This window comes from Thermobia domestica, chromosome 4 (assembly GCF_964235325.1).
Source record: "Thermobia domestica chromosome 4, izTheDome1.hap1.1, whole genome shotgun sequence".
Taxonomy (NCBI): domain Eukaryota; kingdom Metazoa; phylum Arthropoda; class Insecta; order Zygentoma; family Lepismatidae; genus Thermobia; species Thermobia domestica.
Window position 1 is genome coordinate 273,835,147 of NC_137457.1, and position 22,789 is coordinate 273,857,935.

The 22,789-nt window shown below is 35.0% G+C and overlaps 1 protein-coding gene across 3 annotated transcripts in view; it reads right to left on the minus strand.

The window, feature by feature from the left end:
• Window positions 1-593: 593 nt before the first annotated feature.
• Window positions 594-22,789, minus strand: part of LOC145684073 (uncharacterized) — a 166,686-nt gene continuing 144,490 nt past the window's right edge. For all 3 annotated transcript variants that reach the window (XM_081755929.1, XM_081755928.1, XM_081755927.1), the window contains exons 15-16: window positions 13,302-13,442; window positions 594-837 (exon numbers count right to left, since the gene is read on the minus strand). In XM_081755929.1, the coding sequence (XP_081612055.1) occupies window positions 661-837; window positions 13,302-13,442 (318 nt within the window). In that variant the 3' untranslated portion in view covers window positions 594-660. The remainder of the gene's footprint in view (window positions 838-13,301; window positions 13,443-22,789) is intronic.

Genomic DNA, 22,789 nt, shown 5'->3' on the forward strand with positions numbered 1-22,789 from the left:
GGTTGCTGGCTAGGACCGAACATCGGAGGTGCACATTGCATGTTAACCTAATTTTAACTTACCGTAAGAATCATGACTTACCCTTATATTTACTTGGATAGAAACTTTTCCAGGTTCAGTGGTATTGACCGTTTTCATTTTCGATTTTCTGTTATTTGCGAGAAATTATTTTTATTTACTTAGCTTACATAGGGTAGAGCCAATTACTCATAATGAACATTTCTGAGTTTTGGGAAGTACTATGACCTTCAGGCTGATGGTGAACTTCCATGTCTACTCGTGCTAAGCGTATGAACAATTACATGAGTTTAGCAATGTTTTGCGAGTTTTGGGGTTAATTTTATGCATCAAGGCCAACTTCGAATTAAGTTACAAGCAGGGGCGGATCCAGGGAGAGCGATCGGGGCAATCGTCCCCCCAGAAGAGGAAATTTTCTTATTTTTTATATGTAAATAAAACCCATCCCAAAGTTTGGAGCCGTTAAAAGTAGCAGTATGACAAACCACCGCCCCCCCAGAAGTCGGTCCTGGATCCGCCCCTGGTTACAACGCGATTTGTAAATGCTTTACTATTCATTGAATAATATAAGCAGATCTGTACCACATGTTTATATTTCGAATTGTTACAGGAGATAAAATTGTAAGTCTGTATGTTTTGTTTCTACGGAAGGTAATAGGTTATTTGAATGTTTCCAACTATACTTTGAATCCAATCGATATACAGCCAAACTTTAACAGATGCTGTTGGCATGAATCTTTCAGCTGAGCAGTCTATATTTCCCTGTGATATAAGTCCCACAACAACACCATACACTACAACTGGACTGCCAGAATCCCCCTGCAAAATAAAATTTAAATTTAGTTTATGCATTTAAGTCAAATAAAGAAGAATAAAAATACAGTTAGTTCCACATTTGCTCGTCTTCGTATACACATAACTAATTCTGTTTCCCAATGTACAATATTTAAAGTAGATATAGATTTGATACTGAAAAGAGACTATATTCAATATAGAATATTTATCACGATCAATTATTTCAATTCTGCAACGATTCATTTATAAGCCCCATAGTATAATTATTAAAGAACTAAATGTTAAAATGTTTGCATTGTATATGTTTCTTATGAGAATGCTGTGATGAATTATTTGCACTTGAAATTAAGAATTATTTTGCAGACTGGAAAATGAGAAAATAAAATTATTCAAACTCTTTACTAACGTAGAGAGAAACTTAACACACACACACACACACACACACACTCACACACACACATATATATATATATATATATATATATATATATATATATATATATATATATATATATATACAAAGGGTGTTTAAAAAGTTTTGCACAGTGGTCTATTTTTTTATTTGTTGCAGGAGGAGAATGAATATTTTTGTGAACGTACTTGGAACATTTAGCTATACACTGAGCCTACTCAATGTAGCCTCCATCAGTTGTGACGCATCTGGAACAACGTTCTTTTCATGATGTAAAAGCAATTTGGTAAAATTCTGGGGATTGACTTTTACACCATCGATTGACACAAGAAGTAAGATCTTTCTCGCTATCAAATGGTTTACCGCGAAGGTGGGCATTCAGACGACCAAAGAGGAAAAAAATCATACGGAGCCAAGTCCAGACTGCAGAGAGAATGAGGAAAAATTTTTCCAACCCATTTTCGTGATTTTCTCCTGCGTCACAAGGGTTGTATGGGGTTTGGCATTGTCATGATGTAGTCTGATGAGCTTACCCTGAAGCTGTGGTCTGTGGGTCTTGATGGCATGTCGCAGCTTGCCCAAGCTGTCGTGTCGTCACACATCTGTCATTTTGGATGATTTGATTAATGGTCCTCTTATTCACATCACTCACTACCGTCGATGGTCTACCGCATCGTGGATTGTCCAGTAGAGAGAAATCACCTTTAAACCTCTGCAACCACCGCTGGATACTCCTGCGATCCAATGTGTCCTCCCGATAAACAGGGAGCAACTTCCTGTGAATCGATGTGGCAGAGCCATCAACGGTCTTGAAGAGGAACTACATCATCGACCGTTGTTGGAACCTGACATTTACTTCACGGTCCATTGTTGCTCATCTGTAAATGAAAGAAAATACTTTTATATAGCGACTTATAGATCAATGTTCCAAGTATGTTCACAAAAAAATGCATTCTCCTCCTGCAACAAATAAAACAATTAGAGATCACTGCGCAAAACTTTTTGGAAACCCTTTATATAAGCATGACAACTATGTAAGTATTCGTTATTGAATATTATGGATTAAATATGCGTGTTAAATCTCGGTTTATTTTTAGCTAGAATCGGAACTAGACATTTTAAAAACATATATCTTTGGTGATTTTTGTGAGGGAGTAACTTCCATTCTACTTGCGTATGAATGTGAGTGTTGTAAGTGTGAAACACAATTAATACAAGATATGCCTTCAGAAAATTGTAATGTAATCGCAATGATACTTTTATGGCTCCGATATGCATTCAGGCCCGTATCCAGGGGTTTAGTGGGGACCGCCCCCCCTAAAATTTTTCCGGCCCCCTAAAATTTTTCACGGTAGGCTTGAAAATGAACTATAATATGGTTGGATCGCCCCCTAACTACATTTTTGGGCTGGCTACGGACCTGTATGCATTTGGTCCATTCTGCAGGGTAAAGTATTCATGAAGTATGCATATAAATAACATAATATAGAACTAATATTTAGGAGCAAACATTCAGAAGGCACAATCACATAACAAGGTTATTATAAAATTTATTTATAATGTTACACCTATCGTGCATACAAGGAATGAAAGTAGATAACATCATCCGAATAGAAGTAGCATATTTTATTGGATGTTGTCTAAATAAAGAATACGTATTTAATACTTAGATTGTAAACCTTAGTCACATTTCGAAAATTTTCTTAAGGAATTTGTTCATCTTCTACATTGGTTGCATGGTCATGAGTAATGTTACCTTCAAATTGGAAAAACATGCAAGTATTCTGCATGTAAAATAATGCAGTATCTGTTGTAAAATCTTCAATACTGACAGAGGTTTCAATGGATTAATCAAAGGATAAATTTTAAAATTCTGAAATATGCTGGAAAAGTTTTATCTGATTAAATCTGTATCATTTTTAAAGTGTTTAAACCGTATAAAGTCCTATTATTTATTTATTTATTTATTTACCTACGTAACAGACATTACTGCCTAATTACACAACAGGCATTACTACCTAATTATGCTACCAGCAACTGTGTTCTGTTTGACAATCTTTATAATAAACTTCCGCTATATTCGATATTTTATCTTCATCAAACTATTTTGTATCACAGCCATATCGAATCCATTCTCGTTCTATGGGCAGGATTCCATAAGACAGTATGATCAATATTGTAAATGCCCTTTTGAAAGGAAAATTCGCTGAGATCCTTAGGTTGACCTCCGGGCTACAAAAGAAATGATATAGACGGACATGCTACAGATGTTCGTTTCTTGCTCCATTAAATTATATCATAAGATGTTCTGGATGAATCCTTCGTCTACGTGGATCTTTACCTGGAATTTTATGTCTCCGTAAAAGAAATGATACATTTCCAACAAATACGAGTCATGGTAGATTGCTAGAAGTAAGAATCATTACCCATAACTTTTTTCCACTTCAGAGACCTCAAACTTCATATCATGGCAGTATGGTGAGTTCATGCGCTGAATTTAATATTTGGATTGTGCCTGCATTGGATAGTAGATTCTCCTGTTCCGCCAATCGACGGCGAACTTAATGATGGACATCAGGGATATTCTCATGATGGTTGCCTTAACGTGGTCCCCTTCTTCAGAAATATTTTTGAATGTCTCCAACTTGCATTTGCCTGCCTACGATTTGTTTAGCTGTGCTCACTAGATTGGTTATACATACATTCTTCTGAGAATGTTCCAGTTTTCTGTTGTTGTTTTAAAAAGAACTATTGCTACCTTTCCCAGCAACCATTCTTTTACAGCATAATTTCACTGGTAGCTACACGACATTCGGGAATTTTCAACTCGATATATCTCATTATTAAGGATCTCAATTTCGAAGTTTCGACGCAAATACACTATGTCAGCAGTGAACTTTCCGTATTCGCAACTTACCGTGTAATAAAGTTCATTTCGAAGATTTTTTCAAAGTTACACAATTGCTGCTAAAATACAGGAAAATTGTTTGAAGTCACTTGAGTGTAACGTAGGTTCGTTCGGGGTAGTTCTTTCTGCCAGTAAGGTAAGTTCTTTTCTATATTATTCAGTCAAGTCAATGTTACGAGAAGGAAATACTGTAAAAGTAAATAGAAGACTTTTTGTTTATACGATTGAAATGTTCAACCAGGGAGTAAATATGAAATGAAATCTTTAAGTTTTACGTTCCACGATTATGCCGGTTAGGCTAAGGGAGACGGTGATTATCAGAAATGAATGAAATGGTGGAATGAAGAAAGTTGGAGGAAACAGGAGAACCCCGAGAAAACCCACAAGCACGGTGTTTGTCCACCACAAAGTCCACACTGCGCGAACTGGGATCGAACCGGGGACCCCAAGCACCGGAGGTGAACGCTCTACCACTGAGCCACCGTGCCCCTTCTACCAGGGAGTGTCACTTTCGGGGCCGAAACAATGCATACTAGATTACCTTTTTATTCAAAGTAGACAATGCCTCCATCCAAACTTATTTAGTCTTCCTTGGATGATACAGGTAATTCTATGATGATGTATCCGTAATGTGTTAAAGTGATCAATGGCACATTGTACTGTCCGGTAATGAGGAAAGTTCTCGAAACAAGAAACAAGATGGCATCGACATGCTGAAAACATGTTTTTAGATTAGGTTAATAAAGAAAACATTCATATATTTCAATTCATGGAAAATTTTCATGTTATTTGAAAGTAAAATGGACTTTTGAAGTTTATGTAGAATTTTGCGATATATTATATTGAGCACATCACTGTAATGATGAGCAGTGTCGTTTTGCTTAGTCGTAATAATACATGATGAATCACTTTCTCCATTGACCACCTTAAATGACACAATATTTGCAGTTAGTCGTGTGTTTTTCGTACTATCCTTGAAACTGTTGACGATAAATTTTGTGATATGTGTGTTGACGATTATTCTAGTAAATATATTTTAACTCAACAAAATAATTCGTTGCAAGAAACCTAACCGCTATTCCTTTTGCTAAGATATTTGCTCACTTGCACATAGAGATCCTTAATTTATTTCAGGACCCCCAATCAAGATCCAAATGCAAGGGATACAGTATTTGTGAGAATGAACAAAATCTTAAAATGAAGAAAAATGAGAGAGCGTCAAAGTGAGAAAACGCAATTATTATTATATTATATAGTGCATTACACTATATAATATCACATTGTAATATAGTGTATTATACGCTATGTATACTCGCATAAAATGTACTTATGTCGAACTTCTGCTGTATGTTGCATTAGGAGGACCCTTTTTATGCTCCAGTAATAATCCGCCAGCATCCTGCAGTTTCTTTCTGCCGTTATTACGACTTTCCATGGTTGGCAACTCTTGATGAAACCTTTCCTCATGATCATCACTGACAGCTCCGAAATTACTAGGAAAAAGGTTCAAGTGGGAATGTAAGAAATTAATTTTTAGAGACATACGGCATCCAGTTTCCTTGTAGGTTTATAGTTCTCTAACAAGCACTTCATAGTTGTCGGCTCAGTAGTTACCAAGAAAGTTTTTGGCGATGCTGGCTAAAGATTGCCACGCAGTCAGCTCTTTTGGAATCAAGTAACTTTCAAACATTGTAGGCGCGTAGTGCGTGTACTATGTTGGTTAGGTTTATATCTTTCAGGAGTTGAAAAACATTTTTAATAGTTTGAATGATGTCTTCAGAGAATGAATTGTTATCTGTGGACGTCTTCCGTGTTGATGCTGCTTGATAATGTAGGCTAAGATCTTAATGTGGATGTAGCAGTGGTGTCTTGAAGAGGTGCTGAATGTGAGATTGTGCTAGCTGGTGTTGCTTTTCTTATTGCTTGTAGAATTTGTTGCAGTCGTGGACATCCATAACAATTAGCAGTAGGAGCGTCTTTTGAGTTGACACAATTCGCTTGTGTATCTGTCTTCCTTTCGTATTGGTACGTTCAATAAGAGTAGACACACTTAATGCACCAAGGCAGATCTTGGCAAGTTGCTTGCAAATGTCCAATTCTTTGGCATTTGAAGCATTGCATGTAATGATTCTTTTGTAGTGGTTCTATGAGAATGTTCATGTGTATCAATTAGTCTTCTTTGAAGCTTGTAGAGTTTCCTTTAAGGTAATCAATAATAGTTGAATGGCGACTTTCCCTTTCCCACGTACACGATTCTGGGTTCCCATTTGTGACAAGGAGAATATTGGAAAATGCTTCTCCTGAGGGCTGCTGTGATGTCTTCAACACTTGTATCAATTAGAAGATGGCGAATAACGTCTGTGGTGGTCTGAGTTTTGTTCTTGATTTCGGTGGATATTGTAGTTTGGTTAGGAATAAAAGTTTTGTCCGGCTTTGTAGTCTTTATGGAGCTGGCAAAATCAACAAAATTGTCTCACTCACTTCTACAAAAATTATTACATAAAGGATTTAGAGAGATTCTCCAAAGCTGTGTAACAATGAATTATGAATTACGAATCAGTTACTACAAAAGATCCTTTATGATTCTCTCGGCACACAAAATATAGTAAAGTTATATTACTGTGGTAAAGTATTGATAAGACAATTTTCATATATCCCTTTTTTGGCTTCCATATGCTGGAAAGTTGTAGCATTATGTCAAATTATAGTTATTAACACTCAGACGAGAAATGCAAATTACAAAAAAAGAGCCCCATGGGAAAATCTGATGACAGATTTGAATTCAGAACATCAAACTCTGCAAGAAACAGGTGCCAGTGCGTCTGTAACAAAACACCGTTGTCAAGTGTTGTTAGTAGTAAGTATTGAAGCGGACTATTCTGCATTCGTGTACTTGTTATTGTTACTGTACTTAAAATATTTCGATTACAATTTATTTTCTTGGTTATGATAATAGAGAAGAATAAAAGCAGACAAAATATTACAAGTTACATTGGTTATTGAATTTTGCGCTCCGTAGTTGTATAATGGTTTAGATCGTTTTTGAAACATTCATGTTGCTGTGCAAATTTCAAAGAACATGAAAATAGGTATTCTTACTGTGTATTCGAAATAAATCATATGAAATAAATATCCAGCATTTACTTATTTGAATTACCTGGTGCTAAGACATGTGAAGAAATGTAGGCCTACTCAAGGTGAATACGGTAGAGAAGGTTTTACTTATTGCAATTCTAATTCCATCTCTAAATTTCTAACATTGTTTTAGACCTGAAGAGACAAATTTCAAATCAGTTTGTATTGCGATTAGCTAGTGAAGGGATTAAACGGAAACTATTACTAAAGACTTGACTTTTCAGCAAGCAAAACATAACAGAAGCAATGGAGACCAAATAATAAGAATTATGTCAGTAATATTCTTCACCACCATTGATGTAATGCGGTACATAAATCTTGCACTCGTTTGTCTATATGCAGCTCACTGTCTTCGTTTAGGTCCAGTTTGTGCATGTCTAATGAGTCTCCTAAATGTATGATACTTTTTGGATCTAGGTGACGTATGCACTTTTAGCGCGGAGACCTGAGTTTGACTTCCGGCGGGAGCTCACGTGATCAGATCCTATTTAACCTTTAATTGTTTCTCATAGTTCAATCATAATTATTAATCTCTCCAAGTGAAGTGGATTGTTACCTCGGCAGAAGTTACTTTCTAAAATGTTTCAGTACACAATTCTGGTGCTATTAGTAATTTTTATTTTGAAACAGCAGCAGAATTTGGAAATATTTGACAATTTTGACGATAAGTAAAAGTTCGACAGTTTCGTACAGGATCCACTTCTCATCACAGTCAACGCCCTGTCGAGAAATGGCTCCTTCCTCACACGAGACAGCAAAGAAACACAGGTTTTTGCTGGCGTTGCCTTCTGACCCAAAGTCAAATCATGTGGGAATCATCCACCCAACTTATAAAGCTTCCCAAGTTGATGGAGGTGCGGAATGTTTTCTCTACTCACACTGAATTGTAGTCCCAGTTCCACACATGTCTGGCTACTGTTGGCCTGAATTGCTGCCTGAAGGTCTTCATTCTTTCATATGTTGGTCCTCCGGCTCGTAGTGCGTCTCCGAGTGTTTTGTCACTGTCCTTATACTTGTTGAACCGCCACTGCACTATACAAGTATTCATGACACCCTCACCAAAGACGTGGCATTTTCCCCGCCCCGCTGCAGCGCATTTGACTCCAGTTAGAACTCGTAAGCATACATGGTCTTATTACGCTCTGTGGAGGTCCCATGTTCACTCTGTCCTGACCCAAGTTCACGGCGTAACTGAACTGTCACAACCATGTAGTATGTTGTATATACCCACACCAACAACTGACATTCGCCGTATCTCCATTCGCAATCAACTCACGGTGTGAGGTCCCATTGAACACAGACCACCACAAAAATGACGTAACTTTCTTAGTTACCTTTATATAACAAGGAAGGTAATACTGTTAGAAGTGAAAATTGCATGTCCATCCTTAGATGCACCATGGTCGTAGTTGATGTTTAGCGTTATGAATAGAACGACAGAAAATAGTGATAAAACAAATTTTGTTTCTAATGTTATCCTGGCACAAAAAGAAAACATTACACCTTTAAAACATAATTCGGAAAGTGCAAGGGAGATATCAGAACATAAAAGACAGAAATCAAAATGAGAAACAAGTAGAAAAATTACATAAATTTATTTCTGGAAATGTTACAGAATCATTTATGGTTATTTTGGAGATATTAGCTTTGGAATATTCTTATTTCAATATCATAAAGAAGATTTGTAGGATAGTGTGAAGGCAAAAAGTTCTATTAAAGTATAAATTTGTACACACTGATCTTTGTTCAATACTCGATAAGAGAATATCTTTGCACAACTTTGTTTCCACCTCTGAAACATTACCACATCACAATGTGGATGTGCCACTTCTACTCCTAATCGTGATTGTTATTTGTAACAACTCAACTCTATCTCGAGGGTACAAGTCAATTCCTAACGACAGAACATGTAGCTATTTCACATAATACATTCTCTGCAATAAGTTAAGTCTCCAATATCAATTTAATGGAATTGGAAACAAGTTAAATATGTGGGTTAGCAACGACAAAGCTGAGACTGCAGTTACGTGCTACTGGTAGTGTGTGTAAGGACGAACTTCGTACTACGTATGGTGCAGTTGACCGGCAGAGTGCAGTGAACTGAGCAGATTATCATATAATGAGAGTGTAAAGTGGTTGGTCGGTTTCATTTGTAAAGAGGACTAACTGCAGACTCTTGGTCATGTGGTATGGTCGACAATAAAGTGTCAAGGTGGTTGGGTTTGTTGCTAGGGGCAGTATCCACACTAATGGCACCATAGAAAACGCCAACTTAACCACATCAATAAAGAGGAATAGTGGTCAGATGGGAACTCAAAACAACATGTTCAACCCAACGTTAAGAACTGTTGCTATTTAGAACCTTCTCGTCATGCGTCTTCCTGGCACTAACAGAGTAACTTAAACATGTCTTCTTCATTTATATATCTGCTTATAAATGGAAAACTTTCTGAATTGAAACATCTGCTAAAACACTAAAGAATCATAGAAAACAACGATATTCAGTACTAAAAGGGAACGGAAATTGTGATTTTTCTTAATTATATAACTTCTCAGTTCGTTTACAAGGGCCGCTCAAGATCGACCGGGACTTTTATTTCTTCAGAGGAAATAGATAACACAAGAAGCACCAAACTATGACAGCTTTACAAAGTACTCTCCGTGCGCGTCGACGCACCATTGCCATCGTTATGGCAGCTCCCTGATTCCCTTGGAGAATGAAAAACTTGGTTGTTGTTTTAGCCACTGGAGGACATCGTTCCGCAATGCTTCTACTGTCGTGAGTTCCTTCCCTCCCAGATGGTCTTTAAGAGGTGCAAACAAATTATAATCACTGGTGGATAAATCTTGACTGTTTTGGGGATGGGGAAGAACTTCCCAGCTGTTCACAGACCGTCATGCGTGTCCACTTCTGATCAAATGTTTAATGGCGGGGAACCCACCTTGCACAGATTTTGTGGAAGCGTAAGTGGTCATGAATGATTGTCTCAACACTCCTAACACTGATATTCACCTCGGCAGAAATATTACGCCCTGTTACTCGCCGGTTCTCAAGAATCATTTGCTCAATACATGCGATATTTACTAGTGTGACTGCAGTCGGGCGAATGTGTCCAAGCGCTTCATTTGTCACCAGCTCCCGTCGTTCGTTAACTGTTCACATCTGTACTCTTGTCCGTGACATCAATTGTTCACCATACTGTGCTTGCAGTCTTCTGAAAATCTCAGGTGATTTAACTTTCTCCTTCACAAGAAATTCGATTACACACCGCTGCTCCATAGCCACAGACATGCTTTCCGCCATGTTCGCTGCAACTGCTGCGCATGCATCAAATTCATCATGTCGACGCTAGTTACTCGAGAAAGAATGCATTACGTCACCGGCAAGTTTCATTATGATCCGGCTATTCATCTATTATTTACGTACGAAAATCCCAGTCAAATTTGAACGATCCTTGTACCTAATGCAATCGAAAGAAAAAAACGAAAATTTGTTTTCTTTCTGTATTTCTAATTCGAACCTCTTGATATTTAAATACCAATCTTACATATTGGGGGCCCGGTGGCTCAGTGGTAGAGCGTTCACCTCCGAAGGTTGGGGTGCCTGGTTCGATCCCAAGTCGTTCAATGTGAAATTTGTAGTGGACAAACACCGTGCTCGTGGGTTTTCTCAGTGTTCTTCCGTTTCCTCCCACTTTCTTCATTCCATCATTTCGATCATTTCTCTTCATTATCGTCTCCTTTGGCCTAGCTTTCATAACAGTGGGACATAAAGATTTCATTTAATTTTTTTACCACTCGTACACAAAGTAAAGATTACAAATTAGTAGTGTCAGCAGTCTGTGTTTTTGAAAATACTTAAAAGAAATAATAACAACATTGTCCCACAGTTTAGAACTATGGCATCTTTGCTATTGATTAAATTATACAGTTCCGGATTTGCATATTTTTATTTCCAGAATATGTACAATTTTAAGAGAAAGAGTGAGTTTGTAAATTATTAACGTGTATGCTAATGGTTACCGATGGAGATTTGTGTGCAAAAATATTTGATATAATTTGTCAATGGGAATTCGTTTATAAAGCTGTGTGTAATGTATCATTCAGGCCAATGGAAAATTATACATTTCAAAAAATCGTTCGCAAGTATTATCTAAGTAAAGTGTGGTAGTAAGACAAAAAGGAAATGTGTAATAGAGTTTTATGTATGGAAAAGGTAAGACTATTGGCATTTTAAGTGAAAATGAGTGAGATGTACAACCGGGATGAGACAAAAGAAATACATTTTGGAAGAAAAATATTAGCTTAGTCAAACAACATGGTCTTGATGAATGAGATTGATGAATTTTATAAGTTAGTTTTGCATATCAAAAATGAAAAGAGAAGTTACTATGAACAAATCCTTCCTCAAGATGCATATGTTTGGAGGTACGAAAGTCTGAATTCGTGACAAAATAAACAATAACATACGTTAGCGGCAGTGCATTTCAGTGAAAAAAGTTTCAAACATAAACCACCCTAAAATTCATATTTCATCACTGTGCAATGGTAAGCCATACATTTACAACAACAGGGTATAAGGAATATACCGTCACGCTCTTATCTACAGCTGAGTCCAATAAGTGCAACTTTAGAGCCGAGAAGACGGAATGCCGAAAGTCAGTACAGGAAGCCAAAAAGTATTATGCGCCAACAGTTCCACAGATTTTGACCCTCGAAATGACGCTGGATTCGTTATATATTCCACGTTTCTGCACTGCTTTAGTAGCTTTCTCTACATGTTCACATGAAAGATTTCTTATTTTGTTGCACGGAATCATGTTTTTCGGTACCGGTATACTTTATTAACACCCTACCGATAAAAGCTGTCCCACATAAAATTTTATTCTAGCAATTGTGAACACCAACCTTTGCGACAACTTGTCACTAAGAAAGCGACAATTTACTGTTAAAATATAACAGAAAATGACAAAGACTATGCTATTTTCACCATAGCAATCCGAACTGTTATTTGCTTTGATGGAATCTGATTTCAATATTGTGTTAGAATATTATTTCTCAAGCAATTGGATGAATGATAGCACTTTACACCGCAAAAGATGGGAGTCAAGCAACCACGTGTGCTGTTCAGTTCCCACTCGAAAAACTTTCATAAATTATCAAATCAATTGTTTTTAATATGCAATCTATTTCTCCATAATTATACAACAAATCACAGCAAACAAGAAAATCTAAACGTCTACTTCAATTAGCAGATTTCTCTTTCATTAAATTAAGACATTCACCATCTGATGGGATCAGAATCAGCTCCCCGATCAGCAAAACACTACGACAAAGAAATACCTTCTTTTTACTTCTATCAGAATAGCCCGAATATTTGATAATTATGCATAAAGGTATTTACATACCTGATCCATAAAGTTGTTCATTATCAAATAAGAATCGAAATATATTGAATACTGCATGTTGCTAAAGGAGAAGAAAACAGTTTCGAAACAACCCTTTCGAATAACTACCATTCGAAGATGAAAAAAAAAAAAAGAAAACTGTTCTTTCAATGCATCAACATCCTGGACCCTTGTGACATTTATCGCAACACTGAAAGCCAAATTTGATCATAACTATCAAAACTAAAAGAATGTAATTGTTTCTTTCTTTGGTCGAAATAACCAAAGTGGACGAAAATACCTTTAGTACTATATCAATCATTTAGATCTATACAGAAAAATCTTCTTTCCTTCTCTTTATTTTCCTCTTTGTTTTTCTAATATAGAAAGATTAAATTTTCGACCCATTATATACAGTTTAAATATATTTTGAGAGAAATAGGCAAAGTTGTAAATTATATGCATATTCTTCTTACTCACGCTGTTATGAGATCAAATGCTCTTTCCTTCAGTTTTATTTTAAATAATATTTAGCAAAAATATGTTTTGTTGTTATATATGTAATGTAGACGATGGTTTTGAATCCCATTAAGCTTTAAAATACTTCTATGTAAATAGCGCACAGCATCATTTTATATATACGTACCCCACATCCTCCGTCATCACGATAAGGATTTCCAATACAAAAAACTTGATGAGGAAGTGCCAAACCATAGAATCCCTGGCAAACTTCGGAATCCATTACTGGAAGAAGTATTTTTCTAATAACTTTTGAAGGTGTCCCTTGCTGGAAGAATAGAACATAAGAATAGATCACGAACATGGTGTAAGAGGTAATTCCTCAAATCAAATTAAGAAAGCAAATCATATTGTCCTGGGGTGAGAGTGCAAAACTTAGGAGCTAGTTTCCTCTGAGAGGGCTAAATCCATGGAAAAAAAAACATTGTAACACATGTAATTTCGTGGTCCAAATCGGCGTAAAGAAGGTCACAAAACACAATCGAGAACTGCATAATTAAGCAATATCCAATTGGCGTAGAATTTACGTCAACATAGCATCCAGATATGTTCGAACTTAGAGGTGGTTCCAAACTAGTCAGAAAGTATGCTTTCTCACAGTGAACACGGAATAAATTGACATGGAGTTAGAAGTGTTAGGGATAACAAGTTACAAGGTTGCTTGCGTTCGAAATTACATGTACTTTTTCACACTTATGCAAGGGCGCCCGTGTTGCGGTTTCCAAGGGGGCAAGTATAAGTGACGTTTCAAATATAGTTTCAAATTTTGGTGTAACCAATGTAAAAATTCTATTGGGTTTTCTATATTCTGAAGTACAATTTCTTCAAGGGGGGCGAGCGCTCCACCTTGCCCCCTGATGGGCGCCCTTGCACATGTGAACTTCCTAAATTCGAAACGTTGCACTTTGCGCTACATGCTCACGATTATTTTATTGCTATGTGAGTAGTACTCCTCACAGTTTGTCTGTATAATTTATTAATACTATATATATATATATATATATATATATATATATATATATATATATATATATATTTGATTTAGATGTATGTATGCAATTTATGTAATTTTAATTTTAGGGGGAGCACAATTAAGAATAATAGGAAAAAATATATTTATTATGAACATAGTAGAGAACAGCGTGTATAGTTTTCGTACCATATTAATGTGACATTCCAACGCACAGTGACATCAAAAGAGATATATTGGAAGAATAAAGTTGATACGTTTCTGTGTGCCATTTTGTGATTCTAAGCGTATTTTAAAGTACTCGTCAGTAAATACTTCAACTCATATATTATTCCAAGCTCATCTACTCATAAAGTTATCAAATACTTCCATGGGTCTAACGTAAAGTTTTCCTGACAGTATAAATGAAACTTACGATTCAATTTGATTCTATGAGTGTAATTGTCATATTTGAACAAAATACAATATATACGTACATCTAATAACGATAGAGAACTTAAAACGTTATTTGATTATTGAATTGCTATCTAAGTGATTTGAGAAATTGCTGACTAACATATTCTAAACGAAATAACTTTGATAATGATTTCTGAAATGCAGCATACATTCTCTAAAAGATACTATTGTTATTATAAACATATAAATAATTAATTTTGAGGATTTATGCACCTATATTAATAAGTATTACTTAAATAATAAATATTAAAAGGGAAAGAAGACAAGATAACTATAAAAATACTTGGAGTTGAATTTTTGCTACTAACTTCTGAATCTGTGTAACCTTGAGTTTGATGACAACAGACCTCGGATTTAAAAATGCAAATAATATGATAGAATATGCATAGTAATTTAATATATAATGGAGATGGAATAAGCGAAACAAGTTACTTCAAAATATTTATTAAATTCATGTATTCAGGATAAAAGTAGAAGAGTACTGCATATTACATAAGTTACAGAAATGCACATCTTGAACAACTACAAATTTTGTCTAGTTATAATGTATGTTATTGCAATAAATTTCAAGCATGGGCCTTTAGTAGACTATGCTGCAATGTGACGTTCATTATCTGATTATGATTTAATCCAACTAATTTTCATTTCAAAAATGCTATGCCTTGTGGTCTTCTAAGGGAATGCTTTAAGTATGTTTACTCTTCCTAATACTGAGGTAATTACTATCAATAGTATTGAAGTAACAATTTCGACCGCTCAGTAGTATCCAACATTCTATATTTTGAACAAAAATTGTAATTCACTCAATAGATAGTACCGCTTGTTCTTTATGTATTCATACCTTTCAATTCATAAATAATAGTTTACATATATTGTTGTTTTTCTTTCGAAAAGGAAGGGTTTGCCCAGAGCTTCCTTAGGGAGTCATTTTGACCAGTAGATCACTTTCCTGTGTGTTTATTCAGTTCATGAGTAGTAAGCAAATGATATTAAGTTATATATCGTTGTTGAATTAAATAATAAAAATAATTTGATTAGTTTTCCATTATATATGAAACTTTGAACAGAGAGTAATAAAAATCTATCTTACCAAGCATATAGTTCTGCTCCTTATGAAATCATTCTTATACTTCGGATGGACTACATGTAACATGTGGTAACTTCTTTACGTCTTTGCATCTTCCAAGACAACAACACAATTGTCTATAAATATGTATAGCAATATCTAAAGGCACATTTTATCTTGAATGATGAAAAAATCAATAATGGAAGATTGTTAATGACAAAAGGGTTCTAAACATGTTCGAACCTGCAAATACGAAATTCCAATGTAAAATGTACTGATAGGGACCTATTTAGTTCACATCACAGCTACGTAGGAATCATGAGTGATCACCGAATTGGTAAGCCCTAATCGAGTTAGTAGGCCCATATGTGTTATGTTAAAGTTGAAGGTAGAAGGCAAAACTGTTTTTATAATATATTCTACGAGTAGCATTATAAACTTTCAGAGGAAAAGGAAAGAAATGTCAGATTAAGAAGTGTAAAGTAAACAAGTCTTTATACCAGTATTTATGAGCGATGGATTTTTTAATAGATAGAACATAATGACTGTTCCAATATATATACTGTACTATACCTGTCCTGGATAAAGTAGTATTTATGTGATAGCTACTGGTTTTGGCGTAAATCATTTCAAATGTGAGTAAATTTTACAGTATTAATTTTAAACTTTTATAATAGATAAATAAACTAAAGTTCTATAAAAATTGCATTATATCATTCAACTTTCGACTTATATATACGGTATGTTTTGATATAGAGTATGCTGAGAATGTGGATATATACCTAAAATTCTATCGCTTCTAGCATAGGAAAATAAATGTATATTTTATTGATATAAGTTTTCAATTACAGACTCATAAACACAAAGGTCGAAGTGGACACTTTGGTTGTTCTTGAAAAACTATTTTCCGGGCGTTCTGGAATAAAGATTAGTATTTTATGGACATTTTATATTTAAGGGATTAGTTTCGTTACTTCAGTGTCCTCGATTATTCTGTAGAAACTTTAATTTATTCTCTAAAGGAGACTCCTATGATACCGACTTTCTAGAAACACAACGCTATCTAGTTTCTAACTGTAGCAGTCCGATCATATTTGACTTCTGCCGTTATACATTTATATATGGATCTCTACTTTGATAATGATTTCTGCATAATGACTATTATGAATCACACTCTATAAAATGAATTAATAAAGCGAATGACACTTAATTATTCAAATTGCTAATGAGTATTTCTTATAGATGGCCAATTGTTCATGAATGTTGATAACAAACATGAGCACTGTACAGCGTGCTCCAGAATTGGGTGTACCCCTAATTGATGTATTCTGGCGGTTTTAAGTTTTACCCAATTTTGTTTGGTAGCATTGTTTTTCATTGTCTTATAGGATTGCTTGGCATTGTCTGGAAACATTTATGATTACTGCATTCGGGATTCACATGCGCAATTATCTGAATCAAACATTTCCTGGTCGCTGGATTGGAAGAGGTTGTGCATCTTCACCAGATCCTTTTGCCTGGCCTCCAAGATATCCCGATCTCATGACACCGGATAATGCTCTCTGGGGTTTCATAAAGCAACAAGTAAGAAACACTCGATATCAAACAACGTAGGAATTGCGAGTAGCTGTGAAACACGCCTTCACCCTCGTGAATCCGGAGTATCTCCTCAAAACATCTGCGAGAACTTGGCGCAGAATTCAGCTGTGTTACGTCCTGGATGGTGATCATACCGAGGTTTATGATTCTTAAGACTTCAAGGTAACTGTGCACAGACATTCTACCATAACTAACACCATACTGTTGAAACTTAAGGGTACGCCCACTTTCGGACCACCCTGTAGTTAATGTTCAAGGTACAATGATAACTTTTGCATAATGTTTTTATATAACCAGCTTTTGGGCAATTGTACCGCTTTTAAGTATTGCACTAACTAGAAGAAACAAAGAAAGCTAGTTTAAAATATACAGATTAATATTGATTTGTTTGTCGATAATTACAAGTTTGTATATTGACTTGTCTATTACTGGTTGCATCAGAAATAATGGACCCTACTGTGCTGGAGAAGTATGGCGTGTCAATCAGATATTGATGGAACTGAGCTTTTGCTCGCTGTTGCGGCCAATGCAGAAGAAGTTAAATAAAGTAGAATGAAAACAGAAAAGATGAGCTGAACACAAAATGCGCCAATGTCCGCCGTCAATTCCATCAGGCGAGTGTTGTATGTTAGTAAAAGTAAGAGTCTTTATGTCTATATTTATGACTTTTATGTTAGTGTCATTCAAGTTAGTTAGCGTCACATATTTAGTATCTATACCGTGATGTTCAAAGCGCTATGCTCCTAGAGTATAATGCAAATATAAATCGGAACATTGGTGATGCTATCTATGGACACTTGATCTTAATATTTCTTAAGCTAATGACAGATGGCCATACTTTAAGAGATGGTATGTGTTTGTTACTGAACACTACAAATACTGCACTACCAGTGTGAAAAACACCAAAACAAACATTATCGTAATATATTTACCGGGTACGTTCGCAATTGTAAGTTTAAAACTAATTGATAAGAAATGTAACAATTACAACATTAAGCAAGTTGCTCTTATAGAGTTTTATAGTATGTATATAATTCCAAATGTAACAGCTAAACCAACAGACTTAAATATAGGTCCTTAAAATCATTGTTACCAGGCCAATACATGGCAATGACTTCAGAGACAAACTCTCCGTCCGATATGTTGTCGAATGAAAATCGTATCTCTCATAGAATGGACCTGACCCATCACGAAGTGAATTCAATCTGTAAAGCATTGGCAATTGTTATGATTCAAGAATGACTCTCGAATAACCTCAGAAGCCTCGCATAGCCTTGTTGGAGAGACAGACGCTGAATTTCGAAACAACCAGTTAAACCAACAAGCAACGAGCATAATTCAGGTGAGCATATGCCAAAGTTACTGTCACTCAACTCGACAAGTATTTGTACTCTACTCGTGTGTCTCAGGTCTCTCCATTTTTCTGCTTCTATTAATTCTCATAAAATTTCCACGATTTCGACAAAACATTAAATAAGTTTTCCTTCCACTTGGAGACTTAAGCATACCGTATGAGGTTCCAATCCAACAGGTATAAAGGGGTTAAATCCACTCCAAATTACAAGAGTTTTTTGAAATGAGCCAGGTAAAAGCTTCCCATTATGAGAATAAGGTTAATGTATACCTTACTTTTGGGATAGGAAATATCCCCACAACTTAGATTAAAATGTGCCAAGAATGTTAGTGATAATTGATCTCCCATGCAATTTCGTACATACGTTCCGTGATAATTTTCGATAGAAAATGCTCAATTCTAGAATAATATTTATAGAATGTTTAAATCAGTAATGAATAAAGTAGTGTATTTACGCTCCCACACCCCAATTTCTTTCCGAGCTCTAAGATAAATTTTCTATTATTCATTCGGTTTTGATACTATATAATGAACATTTTCTTTTATTCTTTTCCGTATTAGGTAGTGCTTAGAATTAAAATCAATCACGAATGAGCTGTTGATTGAGCCTTCAAATGTGATATGGATTACTCCGGCAGCCTCCCCTAATTAAAGGAAAAGCCCCACGAAATATTGTGATACAACTGTTCAAGTTTATTTCATACATTTTCTATAAGGCCTGCCGATTATTCACGACGCTTAGAGCTGATATCAGTGAAGTATAATGTGGTGGTATGACTCTGAATGGATATCTGTAACTTCCACTACAAAACTCAGTTGGATTCTAAAGAATATTATTTATAATTTCTTGACTACTTCCTGCAATCTCTGTGCTTGGGATTGAAAACAGGAAACATGAGTGGTCAATTTAGCTCCATGGTGTGATATAGACTATACCTCTTCAATTCAAAAATATAATCCCAGATATCTTTCGTAGAAATATAATTCATGAAGTATGTTTTGTAGTTTTCGAGGCTTCACAACTATTTCCATTATTTGTATTTAAAATCAGTTGAGAACAGGAGGATGTACTTTATCTCCCACAATGTTTAAAAATATATGTTCTGCGATAACGTTCGTACATATTGTTCGATTTTACCGCAGTGGGATGTAGGTGTTTATTGCGATTTCAAAATAATTCACATTCTTCCAGTTGAAGTCAATTAAAATTTTGGAGTTACTTAATTAACTGAAGATTATAATAAATATTATATGATCCACTTAGTAAAAAATACAACGTCTCTAATGACGCATTTAATGTAAAAGGAGTCGAGTACACATTCAATAAACGGTAGTGAACTTTCACAGTAAACAAAGGACAGAACGATTTGATAAAGGTTACAATCTCGCTTACCTCATGTTATCTTATTAACTTTAATCGTTAGTCATACGAAACCTTCATGCTGCTATCTTTCATTCTGGTGGTACATTACTTGACTTTAAGAAATTGAGAATTTCTACAAGACTACAAGTTCCGGAGAAATTCCAGAAAGGAAAAGATAAGTAATCCAACGAGCCAAAAAGCTCTAATTCTTTCTTGTAAGACTTCTGGCAAGGGGAAAAGTAGAGCAGAATAACACTACTGCTACTTAGCTATTCTTTCACCAAATTACTACATTCATATCATGCCATATACCGCACATATGTTTTTATTACTTTTCGTATACAAAATATTTTTTGTAAGAAATTTAGAGGCCCGATTCAACAAACAAATTCAATAGCGGAAGCTAATAACATATTTATGTCCGTATTAGAGGACTGGTGCTTACAAGGTGAAGTAACTTGTCTTCAGTTTTCTTCCTCGTGTTAACACGACACGTCACCAATATTAACGGCCTTCCTGTCATTCTGCCTGACTCGCACCAAAAAATTGTTAATTACTTTTCACAACCCACTAGTTAACTGAAGACATTAAAATCTACCAATAGACATAGTTGGTTCTTTCTGATATTACTTGTTTCGAAGCAAGAGAAACTACGATTTGTTTCTTAAATAAATAATACTTTATTAATAAGATGTATTATAAATTAAATATTACAATTTATATTTTGTTATTTTTCCTATCTTTTGTAATGATAAAAATGCATCGAATGCAAATAGGAGGTGCATCATTACACGTCTTAGACCTAATAAGATAGTAGGGACCAATAAGTGTAAGAATTATATAAAAGAAATAAAGTGCATTGTTTTTGTTTAGTACAGTCAACTTAGTACTGACGACACTGTGTCCCATCGAGAACAAAACATCTAAATTTGGTGCATGCCATCATCTTCTGTTACGACGGTGACTTCAGAGTTCACGGATTCATAATGTCTTGTCCATTAAGAATAATGCATAGAACTATAATATATTGCGCAGATATACGTGAAGAATTAGTAATACGTACAAGATGGTGGGTTAGTCCTCCCTGTATAACTATCTGTAACACATGATTGAATCATCAAGGCTAATTTGTCTACTTAATCGTATATATCTTATAAGATTAATTGGTGTAAACTACACGCTTTTATTTTCCTCATCACTTATAAAGGGTTTAAAAATGTAAGCCATCTTCATAATTTATACAAGTAATAGTAATTAAAAAGATTGTTCTACGTCGAGGTTGTTTAATTTACTTTTTCTCGTTTCTCTGAAGATGTATGCGTTCTTATTAAGTTGTTATTAGCACATGATACTCACACCCTCCTTATGAAGTTGCTTACTGAAATTTATTAACTAGAGTATACGTGTAGAATGGAGCTAGTGAAATTCATAACTTAGATTTCAGTCTGTGCAAGTGATGATTTCTAAATCGGTTCAAGTAATAAGTTTCATTTTATTATTTATTATACTGTATATGAGATAACATTTGTCTCAGAGACAATCTTTAAGATATTTGTTTTTTCTAAATTGATTTTACAAAAAAATCCTGAATAAACTAATATCTGATATCGTTGGTTCTTATAACATATTTAGAACATTTAATTCTCTCTTATTTTTTTTTGAAAATACCTTTTCACGCGAACCGCTAAAGATGGACAAATTTTAGCTTTCGATTTCGTTTTGTTTACTAGCCCGTTAAGATTGATCCTAAGTTGGATTCGCTTCTTAAATGTTCTTAGTTGAGTTAAAGAATGTTCTAACAAAAAATTATGTTTTATATTCCTCAATACGTTCCATAAAAATAACAATTTACCTTAAACGCCCCACAGCGGACAATTTGTCCACAATAATGAAGCTTTGATTTAGTGATGCAAACATACTTTTATTCCATTTTTAGGACATGTCGGCTACTTTTGTTGTAATGCAATATCTACTTTCGTAATAATAATAAAAGTATATTTCTAGAAACAATCAAAGATTAGTATTATTACTAACTAACATTTCATTATGTACATTGCAGTTAAACATAAACAAGAAACATAAGAATGCCATTCCCAGTGGATTTGACAAAATCCAAGATATAGTATTTCTTGCATTCCCGTAGTTCTGTTCTCTGTAGAACCCACTACAGCAGTTCTCGACTTATTTATTTGGCGCATAGCATTCTTGTTGATCATTATTTACACCATTTCTTTCCTTTTGAAGGATGAGAAACATAGAAATTAAAAAAAAATAAAACGAAAAGTTTGGTGTGGTGTGAAATAAAGAAAACGAAAACAATACTCAAGTAAATTACTGCAACGAGAAATCAAGGAAACTAGAACGACTCAGGTGTGTATTCTACGAGTATGAAAACATACATGAGACTTAAGAATTTGCGGAGGATAAGTGTCCTCTATAACAGAAAAATTGTAGAATTTAGTAAGTACCAGATATTCGACTACCGCTTGTTGCGTGCGGAAATTTTTATCCACACTTGAAAAAATCTTGGAAGGTTGCCTGAGGAGCATGCAACCTTAAATAAAGATGTATTTTTTTAGTGCCTCTGGTGGAAAGTTGTGAATTACGTACATACGAAGGTGCTTGCAGAGGATGGCTTAGCCATTCGATCACTACTGTGAAAGTGGGCACTAACTGTTCTATTCTAGTCAGCTATAACGTAATTATATATTACAAGTGTCAGGATTAATGACGTTAACAGTTTCTTCAATAGAGAGAAATGCATATAATTTCAAAAGCATTGTTACATAATTACAGAAAAGTGTTAA